General features: G+C 35.1%; 1 protein-coding gene across 7 annotated transcripts; it reads right to left on the reverse strand.

Moving 5' to 3' along the window:
- Positions 1-676: 676 nt before the first annotated feature.
- LOC111405125 lies at positions 677-23,604 on the reverse strand. Of its 7 annotated transcripts, none has more exons than XR_002704735.1 (5): positions 22,382-23,590; positions 18,461-18,969; positions 18,005-18,076; positions 2,173-2,322; positions 677-1,072 (listed from the first exon to the last, which is right to left on the reverse strand). XR_002704735.1 is itself a non-coding variant. In XM_023033874.1 (5 exons), exons 4-5 carry the CDS (start codon positions 9,519-9,521, stop codon positions 8,227-8,229), a joined length of 843 nt encoding a protein of 280 aa, XP_022889642.1. In that variant the 5' UTR covers positions 9,522-10,678; positions 18,005-18,076; positions 18,461-18,969; positions 22,382-23,604; the 3' UTR covers positions 7,927-8,226. The 7 variants fall into 7 exon arrangements, 1 of the variants encoding a protein (XP_022889642.1); XM_023033874.1 differs by lacking the exons at positions 677-1,072; positions 2,173-2,322 and adding exons at positions 7,927-8,286; positions 8,739-10,678 and having other exon boundaries at positions 22,382-23,604; XR_002704736.1 differs by lacking the exon at positions 2,173-2,322 and having other exon boundaries at positions 22,382-23,582.
- Positions 23,605-23,610: the final 6 nt, after the last annotated feature.

The raw sequence follows: 23,610 nt of genomic DNA on the forward strand, positions 1-23,610 counted from the left end.
ACCAAGAAAAATGCCCTCAGTTGGACGAAATACCAAGAAAAATGCCCTCAATTGCAACAACTGGCTATTCGAATTCTTAGCCAGACTTGTGATGGAGCATCGAAATTTAAGCTTATGCTACTCACCGAGGGAATGAATCTCATTGAACGATAGAAGTTAAGGGATCTCATGTTTGTGCATTACAATTTGCAGCTACAGATTTTTGAGTCAAGCTAAGGAAGTTGCATCTCTGGCAATGAAAACGACACAACGGATGATTGGATGGTTGATGTAGCTCAAGATGATGATGTGGCGAATAACGGTGAACCAGCATTGATGGACTAAGATTTCAGGGATGCAGTTGATTCCAGGACAAGCAGCGCAGAACCTGAAGTGGTTATATAATTTTTATCTTTATCTATAGTAGTCTGTTGGATATATTAAATGTGTAATAAAGCCTATCTTGATGTTGAATAAGAGATTATGTAGCTGTAGTCTCTATAATGCATGAGGTATTATATTGTTCTGTTTATGTTATTTGTCTGTAAGATAATATATCAATAGTTGACTTGGAAAGACCTATATGATATAGTAACTTTTTAGAATGACCTTTTTCGTTCTTTTTGCATAGTCAAGAGTGGATTGTTGGTACATTTCATGCCTGGCGTTGTATTCATCAGAATTGGACACTGAATAGTTACATACAATTCAACACTTCCACATCATTCTTTGCATGGAACATTGCAATTAGTACTATTGTGCACAGATTTCTGATCTTATTAGACTTTCTTGAGTCTAGACAGTGGGCACGCATGTCCAGGAAACAATGCTGTTCGATGGGCTTAGGCAGAAGATGCACGAGGCAAGGCAGTAATCTGTATTCACATTTCAGATCAAGATTTATACCGTGACTGGGGTACAAAAAACTAATTTCTAACTACTAGACATGACAAATTAGTCCATATACCCACAATTACTAAAACTCGAGCACTTTGTTTTACAATTTGGATATACATATGAACGAGAGCGAGACTTCAGTCTTCTGATCTGGAATTGCAGTGGGCCCCATCTGCCAGCTTACTGGCTGCACCAACTGTAACACCACAAATTTATAAATCCAGAGCTCATAACAATTGAAATTTGTTAACATTACTAACTTCTTAAAAAACTAAATTTAATAAAAGCAAGGAGGCTAATACCTTGAAACTAAAATTTGATAATAATGTCAAGCGATCAATTAATTAAAAACATCCTAAAAGACTCTTAAGTTCACAGCAATTCCATCAATCCGATATGCATGCAACACAACCCATTCTAATTTTGAAAAAAATTGAGCTTATTTTGAAAAACACGTACTAATCTTATTCCAGCATTATATAAACATGGATTATAAGATGACATATCATACCAGAACATCACGTAAATTGGAGGAAATGATCGCTCAGGGAAGTTAGAACCCCTATATCTCATAGGATTTGCATTAATTGATCTCAGAAGGATTTACTTTTGATCCAAAGACCTAAAAGTATCCGTACAATTTAGTATATAAAAATTACAAAGAACAAGAATTTAACTAGGAATGAGTTTAAAGGTGTATATAATTTGGATAAAGGTCAATGGAATTCTAATAGAATATTACAATAACTTATTAATCAAATTAGAATTAGAATATTAGAATAACTTATTAATTATCAATGGAGGACCAAGTCTATTCCTTCAAACTGATGGCCGAGAAGTTATTCACTAATCTTATATTATTTCCTTTAATTATCAATCAAACATAACTTCTTTGGACTGCAATATCCTGAGCCTCACTTGACCTGAAGAAAGGAGATTGAGTTAAAGTTCGACCCAAAATGAATCGAAAAGAAACATGCACATGCAATTTAAGACAATAGAAATTACACACTACTCAAAAATTTGTATTAATGCGTGAAGAAAGACAAACATTAATATGAATTGGATATCAGTTGACACCACCATTTCCCATTTACAATCCCCTTCGATACATTTTTTAACCACTGTTTTCATTTATATTCCCCTTGTGTATTCCCTTCTATTCTATTAATTTTGGTCTCATGGACATGAAAATGATAGAAATTAGTTCTGATCCACAATCAAACATATAGCTAAGAAAAATCAGATGAATGAAGATATAATTTTATGTGTGCATGCGCAAAAACATGAGTGTACCTCATAGTTTAGAAACACCCTGAATGACTTAGATAGGATATCTCGGTCATTGAAGGGGGTAAATTTGAACCACCAAACTATCAATTTCTTCGAACCTCTTCATTTTTTTGAAGCCTTATTTTCGTCATTTGACAATTAACACTGTCATTTCTTGAAGATGAATGCCATATAGTTGCCTTGCAATACAAGTTAATGGCATTGGCATGCATACTCCCAAATACAGTATCAAATGCATATCCACAAACTAAAAGCAAATATGTTCCTGATCCAATGAGTAATAATGTATAAATGAAAGAAAAAAAAATACTAAAATGAACAGTCTACACAATAATGTCATTGAATGTAAAACTACACCATGGTACATAAAGCATTCCACAATACATATTTTTCTAGAATGATTAAACTTCAAGCCTGCACATCAAGTCCATAACAGCAAAGTCAACATTGTCTGGCTCCACCATACTTTTTCTTAGCTAATCTATTAACACAAAGCCTCTCTTTGCTCATGTTTATAAAAACTCAAACCACTTTTTAGCAACACATTTCTAGGGTCCAAAAAGTACAACCCCCTTATCCCCCACTCATTTTTTTTTATCTATTTATAATTTAAACCATTTATAAATACTTCCATAACATATTTAAAGTAGTGAATATTACACTGAATGTCATAATTTGGGTTGTCATTTACAAAAATGTCACTTTTTGAAAGCAATTGCAAAATTATCAATTCTGGACAATTTTGCCCCCTCTAATAAATTTGAATCCCTTATATGTCCTTCAATAAATTGGACATGACTTGACTCCAAATTGTACAAGAACTATGACATGTCAGGTGTAATTGGACTCATTGATGGAAATAAAAAAAATGAAAAAAGAAGCAGAAGAAAACCAAACTAAACATCCCAGATACGAGGGGAAAGCGAAATGCCAAAAAACAAACAAAATGTTGGGATCACTTTAAGTTGATTTCAACGGAAAAAGTCGTAGATGGCCTTGCAGAATCTAAAACAGTATGTTAATACTGCCAACAAAGACTGACATGGCAAAAAAGAATTGGTACCACCCATCTCAACCGCCACTACAAAGCATGTGCGACCAGACATGGACTTCTTCCAACTTGTCAAACGCAATTGCAATTTGGCAGTTCAGGCGCCGGTTCTACAACTTCACCCCTATCCATGTGGGTGTATTCGAAGGACAATACTCAAACTGGAATGGTGAAATTTGTTGACGCCACTGAGTTGCCTCTGGCTATTGCAGACAACCAACACTTCGTCTTGTTCGTGAAAGAATATCTGCAACCGAGGTACGTTAGGGTAAGTCGAAACACTCTTCGTGCCGATACAATACAATACTTCAATAATTCAAAACAACAATTAATTATAGATTTACAACAATATGGGTGTGTTATATCTTTAACTTCTGATATATGGGAAAAGGTTAATAAAAGAGCATATCTAGCTGCAACCGCATACTATATAAACCCACTTTGGTGCATGTATAAGAAAATTATTGCTTTTAGAATTATTGAGTATCCTCACAATGATAATAATATATATAATGTTATTATCAGTATTGTTAGAGAATATAATTGCGAGACTAAAATTCGGTATTTTACTATTGATAATGCTAGTATTAATAAGGTAGTCGTCGATAAATTGTGTAGGACACTTTAACCTGATTTTTGTGGGTATTTGTTTTATATTCGTTGTATATGTCATATCTTGAATTAATTGTGCAAGATGGCTTAAAACATATAAAGGATGGACTTCAAAGGATTAGGAATGCATTAGTATATATTACGATTTCTCCTAGTAGAAAACAAGCATTTAAAGATTTTTGTGTCGAACTAGGGGTGACGCCTACTAAAACATTTGTTAGCGATGTAGGTCATAGATAGAACTCTACTTGCTATTAAAGTAATGTGAATGTTTCGAAAATTTAATAACTGACTTTTATAACAATAGACACGTTAGAAGTAATGACGATGGTATGTTAAATGAATCCGATTGAATTTTAGTTTTGAAAATTAAACGATTTTTGACATCTTTTTATGAGACCACAAAAATTTTATCCGGCGTTTATTATCCCACAAGTTGTATGGTGTTTGAACGCCTTTATATAATTGCAAGAACATTCCATAAATATAAAAATGATCCTACTTTTAGTGAAATTATAATTACTATAGAATTAAAGTTTAGAAAATATTAAGAACTGCCTCTGTTATTTTCTTTAGCATGCGCAATGAACCCCCCGATATAATATTTCGGGAACTAAATACGTAATTGATCAAATCAATAAATCTTTAATACTTGATACACCTATCACCTATAAGAATTTAGAGCAAATATTATGTGGAATGTATGATCTATATGCGGAAAGAATGGGTGTAAATGTTAGTCGGGTACCCTCTGCACCTACTCCTTCTACTAAAATTGAAGAAGATGATGCCGAAATAATGAATTTATTTCAAGGCATTAATACATTTAGTTATGATGTAACTGCGATGTGTTCATCTAGTGTCATGTCATCTACATTTGCATCTCATCAAACATCGGCCGAAACTAAAAATGCGATGTTTGCCGAATTAATTGATTACTTCAATCATAATATGCCAACAGACAGAACAATTAAAAAAAGTTCAGAAGAAGTAATTAAATTCTGGCGAAAGTATGAAAAATGTTGGTCAATTGTTTCTGTAATTGCGAAAGATCTGCTGACACCTCCGGTTAGATTGATCAAATCAATAAAGTTTTAATACTTGATACACCTATCACCTATAAGAATTTAGAGCAAATATTATGTGGAATGTATGATCTATATGCGGAAAGAATGGGTGTAAATGTTAGTCGGGTACCCTCTGCACCTACTCCTTCTACTGAAATTGAAGAAGATGATGCCGAAATAATGAATTTATTTCAAGGCATTAATACATTTAGTTATGATGTAACTGCGATGTGTTCATCTAGTGCCATGTCATCTACATTTGCATCTCATCAAACATCGGCCGAAACTAAAAATGCGATGTCTGGCGAATTAATTGATTACTTTAATCATAATATGCCAACAGACAGAACAATTAAAAAAAGTTCAGAAGAAGTAATTAAATTCTGGCGAAAGTATGAAAAATGTTGGTCAATTGTTTCTGTAATTGCGAAAGATCTGCTGACACCTCCGGTTAACACTGTTGCTTCGGAGTCTGCTTTTAGTGCAGGTAAAAGGGTTTTGACCAATGTCAGAAGCTGGCTGAAAGAAAATGTTTTGGAAGCATTAATGTGCATGAAGGATTGGCAGGACACTCATTTTTTACTACAAGATAAATACGCTGAAATTGCATATCGTCAGGTAAGTGATATTAAATTTAATTATAGTAATCAAAATTTCTTTATTTTTTAATCGTTAAATTTAATTTTCTTTAAAAAATTGTACACGTTACAACAAGTTATTCGTGTACAATTTTTAGCTCCGCCTACTTAAAATTGATGTAGCCGCCCCAAGCCCGGATAAAGGAGAAGGGTTTACATTTTATCTACTTTAAAAAGAAATCAAAAAATATATATTTCTTGTAAATCTATTTCAAAAAATAATTCGTCTTCATTATATAAATATTTTATACTTTATAAAAAATATAACAATATGATATAAATAAAAAATTGTCTTCATTAAATTATTTGTATTTTTTAACACTTTTTATTTTTTTAAAGTGTTTTCTATTATTTCATTTATTTGTAAAACTCTTAAAAAAAATTAAAAATGGCTCAGCCCATGAGTTCGTGGGCCGAGCCGAGCCAAGCCCAAGCTCGGCTCGTTGAAAACAAGCCACGAGCTCGTGAGGTTAAGGGCCAAGCAGAGCCATTGCCACCACTAATTATATGTCAAATAAATAGGTCTCATCGCACCACATTTAATTGAGCTCACATATTTATATCATATATGATGTTCTTTTAGCATTAGAGGTGAAAACATTATTAATCTCCAAATGAGATTTGACATCATGTTATTGATATATTATTGATAGACTTTAGGCGTGCATAAGTGTCATGAAAATCATTGGATTCAACTAAAGAATTGATCGGATCAATAATGTAGACAAAACCTTGTTTTCACTCGGGTCTTGTGTGGATATGTGAGTAAATTTAATCAATGCTCACCCAACTTCAATTTATATTACTACTTGCTCACCGAACTATAAAATATAACTCATTACTCACCCATATATATAAACACTTACCCATCCATCACCCATTTAAACTTCGTCAACTTTAATTAACGGAATTTGCCACGTGTTGGATGAAAATTTGACGTGGCACATAAAAGACATTAAATCAATCCAACTGGCTTAAAATTGCCACGCACCAAGTGACAACCCGTCATCAAGAATTTAAAGAAACCACTTTCTCCACCAAAAGAAAGCATCTTTTTCTTGGACCTTTTCTTTATTCTCTGTGTCCCTTTCAAATTTTGAAACTTTTTAACAATTTAGATTATAATCCTTCTCGCTTCATCTTCACACGCTTGTCAAGTTCCTGTATTTGTTTTAGGGCTCTAACTTTTGAGGATTCTTTGCCTCTCAATTTTCCATTTCTGGGCTTCGAGTCTCTAATCTAAATTGGGTAGATGCCAACAATTCTTTGATGTTTATGCTTTAATTTTCTATCCTGTACTGATATTTGCATACTTTGATTTAAGATTTTCATGGGTCCATAGTAATTCATCTTCTTCCCCAACTTGGAACCGTAGAAATTGCCCCCAAATTCCTAACTCTTGTGGCCTTGAATTTAAAAGTGGTTGTATAGCAACCTCTTGCCACGGCTGCTGTGGGGGCACTGGTGCGGAAGCTGCAGAGGTAGAGGCGGTTATGATTGACTCCCGTTTCGATGAAGGAAGTAAGAATGATGGTTTTTTTAGTAACAGGTTGAATGGGATCTCTTCTTTGTGGGTTGTTAAGCAGGTTCGAAGAGTCATTATAACTCCCTATAAAGGCCTTCTGATTCTGCAAAAGTCACAACCAGTGTGAAGTAAATTAGAAGAAGGCACTTTAAAGGAGAAGATGCTTCACTCCATGCTGCTAATGTGTTCTGTCTTGGAGTAGTAATGTCAAGCTGTAAAAAGGAATACTTATGCATAAGTAAATGTTATTGTATTATTCAAATGAAATTGGAAATACCTTTAGAATGTTGGAATATGTTATTGCACTTTAAAGGAGAAGCTTCACTCCATGCTGCTAATGTGTTCTGTCTTGGAGTAGTAATGTCAAGCTGTAAAAAGGAATACTTATGCATAAGTAAATGTTATTGTATTATTCAAATGAAATTGGAAATACCTTTAGAATGTTGGAATATGTTCAGCTGTCTATGTAATGAATCAATAAATGAATGGAATGGAATGGAATTTAATCCTCCATGTGTTTAAGGATTTATTCTTAATATGTTATTGTGTTTTTTATATGACAATTGTTGGTTTCTTGTTGATGGAGGTTGCTGGCATATGGTTGTGGTTGATGTATTAAAGGTGGTTGGTTGGGATATATGGCTGTGGTTGTTGGTTTGTTAATGATTGATTTAAGTTGGAGCATCAGCTATCCATATGCAGCCTGATACATGTATCACAACTCTGATGCATCAGTTAAATGCAATGTGATGTAGCAGAGTTTTGATACATGACTAAATGGAAAAACTATAGCATAGAACATATGACTGCATTATTCCCAATTGATAGTGTGAAACAAAGAACATCTCAACAATGCAATCAACATCAAAAAAGCCTTCATTCATTCCACAATGAAAGCACAAACAGTAAATTAAGCATTTGATTACAACCACGACTAGTTTGTTGCAAAATATGGCATAACTTCAAAGTACTAAAAAGAAATTATTGTTCTACTGATTCACTGCATGGGTTGCTGCCCTCTTCTATGCATTTTCTTTGGATTGAGATATTTTCAGTTCTCAAATAACCTCGCTTAGCAAGTGAAGGATCACTCCAATCATATTCTGTACCATTTGCTACAACTAATCCAGGCGTCGGCATGAATTGAAACTCAAATGGTTGTGGTCATGGTGGTTGAACTTCATTTCTTGAAGTCGTGTTCGATCTCCTAGGCATTGGCTTTGCCTATGCAAAAATGGAATAACCAAAATAAACAAAAAATAATCAGTTTTGTAAAACACAAAATATATTAGGGGCTTGTTTGAGCCACATTATTTCAAAAAAATACATTCTTAAACAATGATTTGACATCATTTAAACCACACATTCTTCAATAAAATAATATTACACGCAGATCAAAAAAAATTTCTTATTTTTAACCACACATTTCCCATCAATACACTATTCAAGAATGCATTATTACCAAAATAATATGGCTCAAACAACCCCTAGGTTACCTTTAAGTTTTGGTCGTTACTTTGACTAGATTTTTCTTGAATTAGACGCTCCACATCATAAGCAAGGCAATCATAAAATAAACGAACACGTGAAATAATTATAATCATTCTGAGCAAACTAATAATTCTAAACAAACATATGAAATGTTTACAATTAAAATTATTTCAAAGAACACAAACCTCTTGTGGTGCGTCAGGCCCCTGATGGTATCGCTTGTTGTGTCCCTTTCCTCCACAGACACTACAAGTCATAAGCACAAATCCCTGTTTCTTCATTTTTGCTTTTGAGCCTGAACGGGTGATGACATCTTCTTCCTGTTGTCTCCTTCTCTTCTGTTTTTTACCCCTTCTGGGCACAAACCAACTGGGCGGTTTGATTGGTGGGGCATTACTTGAGGGCCATAGTTTTGAGCCATTTATAGGATTAATAATATTCTCATAGCAACTGAGGTAGGTATCAAATCTATAGCACTCATGAACGTACTTCCAAGGCTCATCATATCTGTCTACAATAGCGGCGACTGCATGAGCACAAGGAATCCCTGTCAAATCCCATCTTCTGCATGCACACGTCCTATTTGGCAGATCGACAACGTATTCTCCACTCGAACACTTCACGTAAGATTGTGCTCCCCCTGACCAGTCCACCTCGAATCCCTCGGCCATTTCACTGCTCTTCAATAGTTTTCGTTGTATTTTAGGGCATAAATGTCCTAAGGCTTTACTCATCTTATCCCTTCTTGATTGTATCATTTTCATAAAGCTTGCGTGTATATCAATTAACATGGTCAATATGGACTTCTCCCTATCCCCCAACACCACATTATTGAATACCTCACAAAGATTATTCAGAACTATATCACTCTTCACCTTTGTCAAAAAGTGAGCTTTACTCCACTCACTAGAGTGCCTCTTCATTAACCAACCATGTGCAGCCTTGCTCACCTTCTCAATTTCATCCATCTAGAACTTCCAATCGGAAATTGTTGTTGACTTTGCAGCCCTCCACAAATAGTCCTTCAGAGTCAAACCCTTAAAATCAGCTCTAAAGAAATTGGTGTACATGTGTCTGACACAAAATCGATGTTCAGCCTTTGGATATAAATCCTCTATCACATTTTGTAAATCTTTTTGTCTACCGATCATAAAAGTCCACTCATTACTATTCATAATTTTCAAATCTTCATCGAGATGTCCAATAAACCACCTCCAAGTAGTAGCATTCTCTCTCTCCACTATAGCATACGCTACTGGATAAATACAGTTGTTCGCATCTAATGCCACTGCAAGCTTCTAAACAAACATATATTCCTTGAAACTTTTCAGCATTCATGGCAATGATACATGTAGAACCGGGATTGGTTCGCAATATTTCAATGGCAAAAGATCTATGCAAGCCAAATTGATATTGATCGGAACCCTCTATTAATATCCTAGCATATCTTCTAGCCCCCGCCAAGTAGTAACATCGCTGATTGTCAATTTCAAGTCATCCTTTACAGCCTTCTTAATCAGTCTAGTCTTCCAATCAAGATCTACTTTAAAAGTCTCCAAATACCTCTCCGCTATATACCTAGCAGTACAATGCCTATTTGTTTTGTCTTTCATGCATGTATGCTCTGAATTTTTAGATTTTATTTGCACGCAACCAAGCGCTTTATTCAAAGACGCCCAAATCCTAAATTTACAATTGTCTTTTTTGCATATAGCCTGTGCTCTCTCATCATCATTCGGCCAAAATTTAAAATTGTGCCTAGTTGCAACCCCATGGTTCCTAACAGCTTGTTTAAACTCCTCAATATTTTTGAACTCCTTTCCAACCTCTAACTGTGGGTTATACTTTTCCTTTTCAACGTCATAAAAAGGAAAGCTATAATCCTTCTCTTCACTAGAAGAATTATCAGTATGCAATTCTTCCTCACTTGGACAATAACCATCATCATTTTCTAACTCCTCTATACCTGCAACCTCAAATTCAACCGTTGGGTCTGCATTAAATCCCACCACAACACGTTCAGGTGCATTCGTGTCAAATTGGAACCCATCATCATTAACCTAATCGTCTGAATCATTCAAATGACATTTGAGAGGTATCCATTCCTCTTCTTCAAAGGTCAGGTCTGCAATGGAACACGAGGTTAGGATTTTTCAAACACATCCGCACCACATGCAAATAAAAATGCATAAATATGGTTCTAAACAACGAAATTATGGTCCCATAAAACAAAATTCAGATTCAATTTTTCAATGTACTTCCAAAGAAAAGAACATAAAAAAGACAAAACTAAAAAATTGTGATCCCATAAGAGAATATTCAAAATCCAATGAAAAGTTTAGTAAATTTACCATGTGGTGGTTCTTCTTCAGCTATCACCAATATTGTTTCTTCCACAGTGATATTGCAATCCATACTAATGCTGGGGGATTTTCTTTTTTCAAATATTCTGATTTTTCAAATATTTCATACCAACTTTTGGTTACGTGCAATTGTTGTCAATTCTCTTGGCCACCACGTGGGCAATCTGTGGGAGGAATAGAATGGCAAAGACCATTAAACACAACCAATCTAAGATGAAATTCAAGGCCAGAGGAGTTGGGAATTTGGGAGCAATTTCTAGGGTTCCAAGTTAGGGAAGAATTCTTCTTTCTTCTATTTTTCCCTTCTTTGAGGCTTCTTCAGAGAAAACGGGTTTTCACAATTTTAAGCCCAGTTGGACAGATTTAATGTCTTTTATATGCCTCGTCAAATTTCCATCCAATACGTGGCACATTCCGTTAATTGAAGTTGACGGAATTTAAATGAGTGATGGATGGGTAAGTGTTTAGATAGATGGGCGAGCAATGGGTTATATTTTATAGTTCAGTGAGCAAGTAGTAATATAAATTGAATTTGAGTAAGCATTGATTAAATTTACTCGTGGATATGTGGGAGGGGATGGTCTTAGGTTTGTGTAGGGATTTTGTTTGTCCACAAGAACGGATTTATTTTCACGTTTATTGTTCTTCAACAGTTTCATGTTCACTAATTTCTTTTTGTTATATATTTCATCCTCTTAACCTTTCCACGTTTGCTCTACATTTCCTAGATAAATCAAAACCTCACAGTACCAATGATTCGAAGAAGGAAGCAATGATTCCAAAATAACTAGCAGCAAATACTGTTGCACAAATATTTACATTTCGTGAAGTTACGGCTACTACAAAAAACTTTAGGCCAGAGTGCTTGCTGGGTGAAGGTGGGTTCGACCGAGTTTACAAGGTCCGTTAGAAAGCAAAGACAGGTAAATTCTCCTAAAGCACATCATAAAGTAGCTGGAAGAATTTTTTTAAAGTTACATTTTTGTTTCAGTCGTTATGTTGGATTCCTTTTGTATAAATAACAGTAATGCTTAAATGGATAAGAGTAGTTCGACGTGGTAATTTAAACAGGTGTAACATGAAAAGAAAAAAGGGAAAACTGAAAAATAAAATAAAATGTTTATTTCACTGTTGACGTATGGTTTTATGATTCTTGATTAATTCTTGGATGCTTCTCGACTTTTCAGTTAAACACGTTCATTTCGAAAAATGTAGTGCACATATGACTGTTGGTCAAACTTATTGAATAGTATGAACTAAAAATCAAAGAAATTACACTAGATGTCATTTGTTGGGATTTCCACTATGAACAATATGGCAGATAAATTGCATTTGCGAGATACAGATAAATTGAACATGGAGGATTGGAGGACATGACCAAAGTACAATACTTGAATGAGTGGAGTGTTATTCATACTCTGCTTAATAGATATGCTCTCGATCAAATTTATGACCCTAAACCACTATTATATTCATCATTTAAAATTTAGAAGTGTTTTAGAATCGATAAATTACTTAGCTTTTGCATCTATATGACAATTCGTTTGGGTTGAAAATTTTGAGATGAAAAATTAAAGTTCAGTTCTTATTTCGATCTCACAAAAGTACATTCTTAAAGCATGACTTGAAGTTATATGCGTGGTACTCGTATGCATTTGGTAGAAATCTTGATTGACACTCGTATCTTCAGTTCAAATGTTTATGTCACTTGTGTAATGTGGACAAAACCTTGCTTTCACTTACAATCCATCTGTTGTGGGTGGTACTCGCTGCATTCGGTTGGAACTCTCGATAGACACTTGACAGCATCCTTATGGATTTCATGTTTCGTTCCGGACAGTTCATCTATCGACACTTGTGGCTGAACTGTCGTTCCCAATAGTTAACCTCAGTCATTCTCAACAGATGAACATGTGGATGGATAAACCGACAGTTCAGTTCCTACCTGATTAGCCCTGCCCTAACCAGTAAAAAATGTAATTCCTATGTCATATGTGTTCAGATTTCAGTATTCGTTTTTTTTTTTTTTTTTGCGTGCAACAATGTCTGAAATGAAGTGGGCTGAATTAGGGCTATTTTATTGATTGTTTGAAAACCATTATGAAGATTCTAACCAAAATGCAGCATCCAATTTCCAGTGACTTGAAGTAATATGGGTGATAGTCGTATGCATTTGGTGGAATTCTTAATTGATGTGGCCATATCTTCCGTTTCAATGTTTATGTTACGTGTGTCATAACCTTGCTTTCACTTGCACACATTGAGGTTGTAGGTGGTACTCGTTGTATTCGGGAGGAACTGTTGAATGACACTTCACAACATACTTGTGGTTTTTGGTGTATATGTTGCTAGAAAGTTTATATTCTCGTTTGACGCATTCATTTCTTATTTTGTCTTTGTAGACATGGATTTCGAGCCTCTTGTTCCAGAGAATGCACGACTGCGGGGCCACATATCGCAGAAAAGCAATCTGCGTTATGTAAAAACAGTCGTCGAACATTTTGACGAGCGACAGCGGAAAGACTTCCGCAACTCATGCCTTGGGTTCTTGTCGGAGGTTTCAGATCTCTAGCTTTCTGCCCAATTAATCCAACAGCTCGTATTCTGCTGCATACCAACAGATAAGGGGCACGATCTGTGGTTCAACTTACAAGGCCACCTCACCAGGTTCGACATCCAAGAGTATGCTCTCATAACGGCATTAAGGTGTAGTCTTTCTCCCAGATGACAACGTCATGGAACGAATTCTTGACAAGAGGAGAGACTAAAGAACAAATACTTTAAACGTGAAAAAGATTTCGTGTGCCCAACTGGAGCAGACATTTCTCCGATCGTCAACGCCCCGAGCCGATTGATACAAGCTCGGCCTCGACTTGATCATCGAAGGAGTCTTCAATGCTCTGGATAACAACGTTGGTATCGATATGGAGACGTTGATCGTCGACGATTTGGACTTGTTCTTTTCGTATTCTTGTGGTAGAATTTCGTATAGACGTCTGATAAGGGGCTTTCGAGGCCATTGGGCAAGGAAATTTTTGAATGCAACGAAAAAGAAGGTGAAGGCTATTAGCTACACGGTCCACGGCTTTCCCATTGCCGTGCATGTGCCTTTATTTGACGTATTCATTATTTCAATGTAAATGTATGTAGTGGTTGGTTTTGTCGTGAACTTACATTCCTTTTTTGCTGTAACAGATATGGGCGTTCGAGGTGTTGCCCGAAATTAGTGATCGGTTCGATCAGCGTCTTGGTGAACGTTCCCTACGGCTTCTTAGCTAGACATCAACAAAGCAGCCGCAGCAGCATACGTACGACGCTTTCTTCAAAAATGTACAGGTAAAATTTTACGTGTATGTTGCAACTACATGTGTACACGACGCTGCGCCCCACCGAAGCCGAGCATGGACAACCTCATATCGTCACTCTTGTACCGTTCGATGATCGTCCTATCCCTGCGTTGGACGACCTAGCCAAGGACAGTGTTGCTCCACAGTTCCACGTAGAACGTTTAGGCACACCTGAAGAAAGCACCTCCGAGGATGAGACTTCTGATAAGGTCCATGAGGGTAGTGGGACCAGTGACGAGGAAGAGGAGTCAGGAGCCGATGACAGCGAAGAGGCCGAAGGTAAGGACTCGGAGGACCACGACAGTGGGGATAGTAACAGTAACCGAGTTTGACGAAGTGGGCAAACGGGGACATTTTCCACCACCTACGTGCATAGAGCTACTTCTCCCATGCAGGAACCGTCCACCTCTTATGCCCGACCAACTGCAACGGTCGGATAGAGCCTCACAGCAAACAATGTTCAGGGCATGTTGCTGGATCAAAGAATTCTCATAGAAATGCGGCTCCGCACCGTAAAGCTCGAAATCATGCAGCACGTGTCCGATGAATTTAAAAAATTGAAGGACTTCATATCCACCGTCCTCCCCGCATCCGGCTCTATAACCACTGCACGTGCGGCTGATGTGGACCCCAAGCCCAGACAATCAGGTACTTCACCATATGCATACATTTCTTTATGACAATGTTCACTTTAACCTTGCACACATTGACGTGTTTTGTATGACAATTGTTCATTCATTGCAAACTACGGAGGCTTTGCAGACTATGCAGGCCACCACCCGTTGCCTACGATCCTGACAAAGACATGGGGATTGACAGGCAAGAAGGAGACGGTATGTGCATTACTGAAGAAAACAAGAAGCCATGCCCCGAACGAGCAAGATATGCCGCTATCCATTGGAACCGAAAGTCTGCAAGGTACGTGGGTTATTTATGAGCAAATTGATGAATTATTATTTCATGTGTTTCACATGTTTTGAAAATTGGCAAAATTTATTTTCCACTCACTGTTTCATTGTTGTTCTAAACAGACAAAGCACACATTCAGCCATGCCCGGACGATTAGCCCGTGCCAGTGCCCACCAGAACCGAAGAAGTGCAAGATATTGCATCGTTTATCATGGATTGAAGAAATATTATTTCAGGCATCCGTTTACTTTGCAATTGCTCATTTGTTGTAGTCGAAGGGGGCCACCACCCGTCGCCTGGCGATCGTGACGAAGAGCAGGACATGCTGCCTAGTGGAACCGAACATCTGGAATGTATGTGGGTCATTTATGAGGAAAACTTGGACATTGTTATTTCATACACTTGGCCTATTTTGAAAATTTCCAAAAATAGTACACTCAAAATGTTTCATCGTTGTTTTCGACAGACATAGCAGACATTGAGCCATGACCCCACAATGATCCCGTGCCAGTGCTCACTGGAACCGATGAAGTGTAAGGTATTCCATCGTTTATCGAGAACTGAATTTATTTTTCGTGTCATTTGCTTATTTTGCAACTTTCCCATTTTGTAAATGACGAACTCGACAATTCAACTGTCGAGAATGTCAAGAAGCAGACGACAGTGGGTTTCTCAGGCTTCTTCAGCACATCACATTAAGTGTGGTCATTATTATTCAGCTACCAAATGACAAAATGTAAATGGCATCTGGGCCTTATCATTAAAGAGACCTTAATGGTGGTAATGGAAGAAATTATTCAAAATCTTAATGTGATAATGATATTTTGTGAAGGATTCCAAAACCAAACAAATGAATACATAATATTTCCAAAAATTTCAAAGAATTATGTCCATGTTGTATTTAACATGTACAAATAAAAAACTATAAAAGTAAAATATAAATAATTTGTAATTGCTAACCTCTCAAAATGAATGAAGAATGCAACACAAATGTCTTCTTGATCAATGAAAATGAAGAAGATGGAGAAAATGTAGGGTTTCTTATTTATATTATGTTTTCAAATTTCTTTGGTGATTTTTTATTAAAAAAAATCATATTAATCAATAAAAAATACACGTCTCCATGTTTTCTATATAGAAATTAAATGATCACATCAAGTCAATGCTTTTCCTTCAAATCAAGTATTTAATGCTACTAAAAATGTGTCATTAAGGGTAATTTAGACTTTGCACTCCAAAAATGTGACATTTTTGCTCACAAAAAGCAAAAACAACAATTTTTTTGGAACTTTTATTTTTTGTGACATTTTTGTAAATTACCCTATAAAGTAACATAGATCAGTAATTAGCATAGATTGTTACAGAAATGTAGTACAACCTAAATTGATATATTAGAGAAGATACAAACTATGAGGCGCGACAACTCTTAGGTACTTTACTACTCTAAAATTGATTCCATTATCCAAACCACCAACCTAAAGTTAAAGAATTACTAAAAAAAAATAGTTGCTTTATTGATACATATTGATAAGACTGAAATATTAGCCCTGTTTGTCTCCCTCTAAAGCAAAGCTCTTTAATTCTCATACTCATTTTCAACCACACATTTGCACAATAAAATATTTTGCATGTAACCTAAAATCTTTCCTTAATTTTAATCACACATTCTCCAAAAAATTACTATTCAAAACTCCATTTTTGCAAACTAATGGCCTTCAAACAGGGGCTTAAATCGCACTTGAGCTTTATATGGAGTTGAAGACTTTAATAACCTCTGATGTGAATAAAATTGGATTGGATGAGGCGAAGCCATTTCATGATCTTTATATGTATATATTTCATGATTTGACTTGTACATTAAAATTGATTTAGACAAGAGGTGAAAGCTAGAGATAGCTAGATGTATAAATCTTTCAAAGAAGGAAGGGCTTTGCTTTTTGAGGGACTGCTTGTTTGGAAGTCAAAGACGGTAGTAGATAAGATGAGCGACAATCAAAGGGCTACAACATGTTAAATCAATTCCTATTAGATTTATTGAAAAATTCTTTGCCTTCAAAATGAAATGTTGGATTTTATGCGCAATATTAAAGAGATGAAAAAGATAACCAACACAAGAATTTACATGATACGACGGTGTGCCTACGTTCACGAGAGCGAAGCAGAGATTTCTTTATTCAATAATGAAAAATAGGGTTATAATATATTATTTATACTAACTCTAGCCTGGACCCATATAAGATTTCAAGGCCCGTACAAAAAATACCCCTGTATCGTACCGCGGGGGCAACCCATTCAGCGTTCCTAACAAACAGACAGTGAATTAAACCCGCGCAAGGCCGATGCTGTCGCTCCGCTCTTCTCACTCCACTCCGCTCCAAGCCGGCATCGGCCCATTTGATTCAGGACCTATGTTCCACTCTATATGAGCCACATGTACAACATGAAACCAACAACCTTCCTTCCTGAGATTTCAATAATTGACACTATAGCTTTGCATAACCACCACAAAATTTCGAATGAACCAATTTATTAAGCCCCTGTTTGATACCAATTAAAATCTAGATTTTAATGTAAGTCAAAGTCAACAATTCATTTCAACCACATATTTTATGAATTCCACAACTTTTCGACCACATTTTATCAACTTCTACTAAAATCTAATTTTTATCCCCACCAAACAAATGCGAAAATTAACATGTATCCAATATCTTTCAACACATTAAAAACAAATGCAAATTCATTCCCTAAACAACAAAATTACTGGAAAAATTCCTAAAGTAAAACCCAATAAAACTCTTAGTAATTAAAATAAGAGAAGAATTAGCAACTTACCCATAAATGCCACCGGTATAAATGTTGAATCCACCATCCCATAGCTTGTTTTCACCAAGTATAAAATCATCACTGCAAGTTAAAAACTATGAAACTCGCTATATTTTACCCAATGGTTCGGTAAAACTACACGACTATATTTCACCAAATGGTTCACTAAAACAACTACTTATAACTACATAGCACATAAAGCTCAAGCATATAATTATATCATTCAAATACATATAAAGTGTGCCTAGTGACACCAATTTTATCATCAGAGTCAGACACAATAACAATGGCTTCAACACTGGCTTTATAACTTAACAGGGCTCTCCTTCCAGCGTCACGATGTAAATTTCAGCTTTCACGAGAATCAGAATGAATAATATGATGATAATAAAAACTAAAGATAAAAAGAATAAAATATTTACAGAATACACCAAGACCTCATGATTGATCAAGACCCAACAATACCTCGTGATTAATTTGACGTTCACTAGTTGGGCTGCCCCAACTTTCTTCACTGTTTACTTGATTCATCACTGTAGACTTCACACCCTGTTCAAATTTGTCCTTTATAACTTCAATTTCTACAGTTGCAACATTTTTCATAAACCACACATAACTACCATCCCTGACTCGTGTTATTCTTAGTAGCACCCTTTGCTGGTGGAAAAGCATGCTTGCCTTCACCTGTTGTAGTGACATTTTCTGTTTCAATGCCAATTTTTCTTTTCCTTTCAGAAGTATGCTTTAGAATCTTCTTTTGTGTACATTGCTGCTTCAACCTTTTCAATTAGACCAAGCAAAAAAGCCAATGTCTCTTTCCAATATCTAACCACGGCGTCACTTGATGACTTTCCCAAATCTGTCAAATCATGAAGCCATTTAATGGTATCTACATTTTCCAAAATTATTCCAGAATTTCTAGAAAGCCTTTCAAAGATGAGAGGAGTGATCTCGAGCAGACGGATGTACGCCATCTGGAGAAAGAAGACAAGTGAACATTAAAGGTATCCAAGTCCAAATTCAGCAAAAAATGAGATCAGAAAACCGAATTACATTAGTGAACTCTGATTCTAATAATTTTTGTCAACGTGTCAATGATTAAAACTACAATGACGCCATCGGCTACTTTCCCAGGTCAAGGCAGAGAGTCTCCTAACAATTGGAAAAAACTAATGATCGAACAGGCAATTTCACTAGGGACAGAAACTGAACCGAATCGATTAGTCTAAAAGATAAAATTCTCACCGTCAAGAAGAGACCCACTGATGCAATATTATAAGAGATAGTATTTAATTAGTTTCATGTCGAAGTTGCCCTTGCCTAATCTTTTGTGTGACTCTAATGTTAGACTTTGATATGACTCTACCTCCACCATGTGATACTCCCCGAGTTGCCACATTTCCGAAGTTATTGGTCGTTCACACACTTTTCCTAGTGCTTTGTGCTTCTCGTGTGGATTCCGTGATAGCTTTTGTGAATGAATTGTACATGTTGCTTATTAGAGTTCTTTATCGCTATTTGGTCTAAAAGAAATATCATCCCTCTTGGTCAATTCAAATATTTGGGATTGATATTCAAATTCAGTTGTTGTCACATGATTGGCTACTTTATTTAGTCGGGAAGAAAGATTGTCCTCCTTGGTTAAGAAGTTGCAGTCGGAGTCGAATTTCCTTAGTCAGGGAGAAATAATGCAATATTATAAGAGAGAGGTATTTAATTTAGTTTTCAAGTTTAACATTTATTTTAGGAATCATAATTATGATTTGATTTTATAGTATTTTCCTATTCAATTAGAACTAGTTTAAACCTTATATGGGGTAATTCAAACAAACTTTAATATATGAAATAAACAGATTTTCTCCCCTAATTTCCTTCTATTCTCTCACTCCTCTTTTATCCCTCCTTTTTCCTCCTCTCCCCTTTCCCCTTCTCCTATGATTCTCTTATTGCATCCTGCGTCACCCACCCAAGAGGTGAGAGGAAACTTGTTCGAACTAGCCAACAAATAATTTATTTTCTTTTCTTGTGGGTAGAAGCCAAAAGTAAGAAACTCCCCTTTCTCTTCTAACTATATGAAAACCATACTTTCCCCTGTTTGGTAGAGATTTTTTGATAATAGATTTGAAAAAAGAGATTTCTTTAGAGAATTGGTGGTTTAAAAGTATAAAAAAGTTATGAATCCACGTGCAAAATTATTTTATTGAAAAAATGTGTTGTTGATAACGAGATCTGGAAAAATGAGTTTTATAAAATGTAGGCAAAATAGGAGCTTTGAAAATTAAGATAGCGTAACATGTACATACTTTCAAACAAGGTTGTCAAGATGTATTTTTGGATCACATCAGTGTAGGGATCTTGCGAACCAAAGGTTGGATCAGATCGAGGATTCTAAGATTCTTAGTGAATATTAATTATTAATATACTAAACATAGAAAAATGTCAAATATTCTTAGCCCTTGTTTAATCCCTATTATTTTCAAAATATATTTCTCTTTCTTCTTTTCAATTACACATTTTTCAATAGAATAATATTACATAGAAACCTAAAATCTTTCCTTATTTTATAATGTTGTGCATGTGGCTCATATAGAGTGAAACACAGGTCCTAGATCAAATGGGTCAATGCCGGCGCGGAGTGGAGTAAGAGAAGTAAAGCGCATCGAACGGAACAGAGCGAAGTATTTCCTGTACGGGCCTTAAAGTCTTATATGGGTCCAGGCTATGGTTAATATAAATAATATGTTGTAACCCTATTTTTTACTACTGAATAAAGAAATTTTCGCTTCGCTCTCGTGGATGTAGGCATACCGCCAAACCACGTAAATTCTTGTATTGATTTTCTTTTTCATCTCTTTAATATTGCGCAAAAAATCCAACATATAACCACACATTCTCCATTAATCTACTACTCCAATATGCATTTTTAACAAAATAAGGGGCTCAAACGGGTGCTTAATAACAAATTAGTAACTATAACTAACTAAAATCAAACTACATAATCAAAGTTGCAACTACTTTATAAAGGTATACAAAAACATGAAATGTAGAGCAAGCGAACCAAACCAGAAATCAAAGCAGACTTCAATTTCAATTTGTTTTTAAGAACAAAATTTTAGTTGCAATTAATGTTTATGTAACAAACTTATGAACACCAATCACCATGGATAATAACAAAAATTACACAACCACAAACCATATGAACAATCATAATATTATGAGCCTAAAAAATCGAGTCCACTTATGACTAGTTTTCAACAAATCAATTAAGGTGCATTTGATTGCAAGCATGGAATTTACTTTAAAAGAAAACTAAATCAATGAAACACGTTTAATTAATAATTTTCATACAAATAAGTTCTAGGCAATTAACCTAAAAAATATTATGCTTGTCCATTTTTTATTGGTGAGTGGATGAGAAAGAGAAAGCGAATTCCTTGGAAAATAAAATCCTACTCCCTCTAAAAAAAATATTTTCCTTGATTTTGAGGAAAATATGGTCACGTGACCAAAGATAGAAAAATATTTTCATGAAAAATATCAATCAAACAGCATAAAAGTAGAAATTTGAGTGAAAAATACATTTTTCATGGAAAACATTGACAATCAAATGAACCCTTAGATACAAAAAATTGAAAATAAGAAAAACATAGTACATATAGAATTAAAATAAGCTATCTCAAAAGTGATCAAACAAATATTAGAAAGAAAAAGAATTCAAGAATATCAATAATGAAGGAATGTCAAAGGCGACAAAAATGAAGGATATCATTTTCTAGATAAGAAATTCTATTTTTTCTTGTTATGTTTTGCATTTCTATAGTTAAGTTTTAATTTAAAATGAAACTCTACTCAATTGTTTTAATTTAAAATGAAACTCTACTCAATTGTCGAACAACCCATTCTACTTAATTGATTAAAAGTAAAGGTAAAAAGCCTATATAGATAGAAATAAGGATCATTAGGATAGTTAGAATTGCTATAATTGTTAAAATCCAACAATGTGATCATAACATTCCAAAATTTTAAGACCCAACAGGTTTTGAGAACCATGTTTCCAAAGGAGCATATTATTCTCTGTTCAAATACATTTGAAAATAATTTTTCCTTAACTTTTTCAAATTTGGTTCCTGCTTTATTTTCATGCCAGAATCCACCTCGCTTCCATGAAATGTTCATACCTCGCTTCCATGAAATGTTCATATATATATATATGTCATAATTTCCCCTTGAAAAGAAGGGAACTATATCAAATACAAGAATGGTGCTCGGCATTCATGAATATGCAAGCACCACTACAGTAAAGAAGTCTTAAATGAAAAAATAAAAAATAAAAATAGAAGGCTGAAAATACATAACTTATCGTCAAATACTCAGATAGAGACAGACCTGAGATACTTTGTAATCTATGAATGTCGTGCCTTTCGCCAAACACTTCCAAATTGAAGGTGAGCAATTGCAGATAATAAGCAGCTAAACTTCTTCAGTGACGTGGAGCTGACTGTTTATGAATGTCCATGAACTTTTTTGGGTGAACAATCAAATACAGGTTGCTTCAAAAGTCCACCTTGGGAAGAAAACATTCCAACATCAGAGGCCTCTCACAACTTTTGTGACCCAGAGTTGGTACATGGATACCCTTCTTTGAGCAATTTACACAGAACAAAGAAGAAATGACGTAAACTATGAATTTACAAAGAACAGAGTCCAACTGAAACTGCAAAAGAAAAAATACTGTATGAACAGTTAGTCCCGACTTTTAGAGCTTTATGACTTTCACATATTAAAATACAGCAAAGAAAAAATGATATTTTGTGAGCAGGTAATTCCAAAGAAATCCTGCAAGTTTCTCTCTCTTATTATCACATTAATAAGTACTATATAATGATGGAATTGGTACAAACTTTAATGGGTGGAGAAAGGACCAATTGGTCTCTTTTTATAGCATTTCGAATGCACATCTATCACACAAATTCATGAATTATCATACATTAATACATAAGTGCTCTTTGCCACCTTCATTTAAGTCATCTTACATGTAAACTTCATTTATTTGTAACCACACATAAGACGTCGACAATAAAGAATTCATTTTACTTCATTAACCCATTACATTTTAATTTCATTGGAAGTTCTCTTCATAAATTGCATGAGATATTTTTAAATTATCCGAAAATCCTTAATGTGAACATAACATGCGCATTCTCATTAATGAATTCCTTAGTTAACTGGTCACAACATACATCATATGCTAGCTAAAAACTTATGCGAGTTGGCAGTTGTATGTCATTTAATTTGACATAGTTCCTTCCAAGTACCACTTCACTAATTTTTAACTTAACGTCATCCATAACTGAAGAACATTCATTATGGTACAACAGCAATGCATTTAAGATATTCCTGCTATAACTCATTCATGTATATCATAATTGAACGTGAAATATCATAAACACACAAGCGATCTATGAGTGTCAAAGTACTCATAATGTTGTTTTATCAACAATTACGTTTAATATTCATTCTTTTAACACGTTCTTTATAAATATCTTTGGTGCCATCCTTTTCGTTAATGGGTCTACAATTGTAACTTTGGTACTTACATGTTTGATTGACACTTT

This window comes from Olea europaea, chromosome 12 (assembly GCF_002742605.1).
Source record: "Olea europaea var. sylvestris chromosome 12, O_europaea_v1, whole genome shotgun sequence".
Lineage (NCBI taxonomy): Eukaryota > Viridiplantae > Streptophyta > Magnoliopsida > Lamiales > Oleaceae > Olea > Olea europaea.

Excerpts from the sequence above, each read along its gene's own strand:
- LOC111405125 (XM_023033874.1), bottom strand. The coding sequence starts at position 9,521 with ATGGATGAAATTGAGAAGGTGAGCAAGGCTGCACATGGTTGGTTAATG. Across the intron at positions 8,287-8,738 it reads GGCCTGACGCACCACAAGAG|GCAAAGCCAATGCCTAGGAG; the intron begins GTTTGTGTTCTT and ends ATTTTTGCATAG.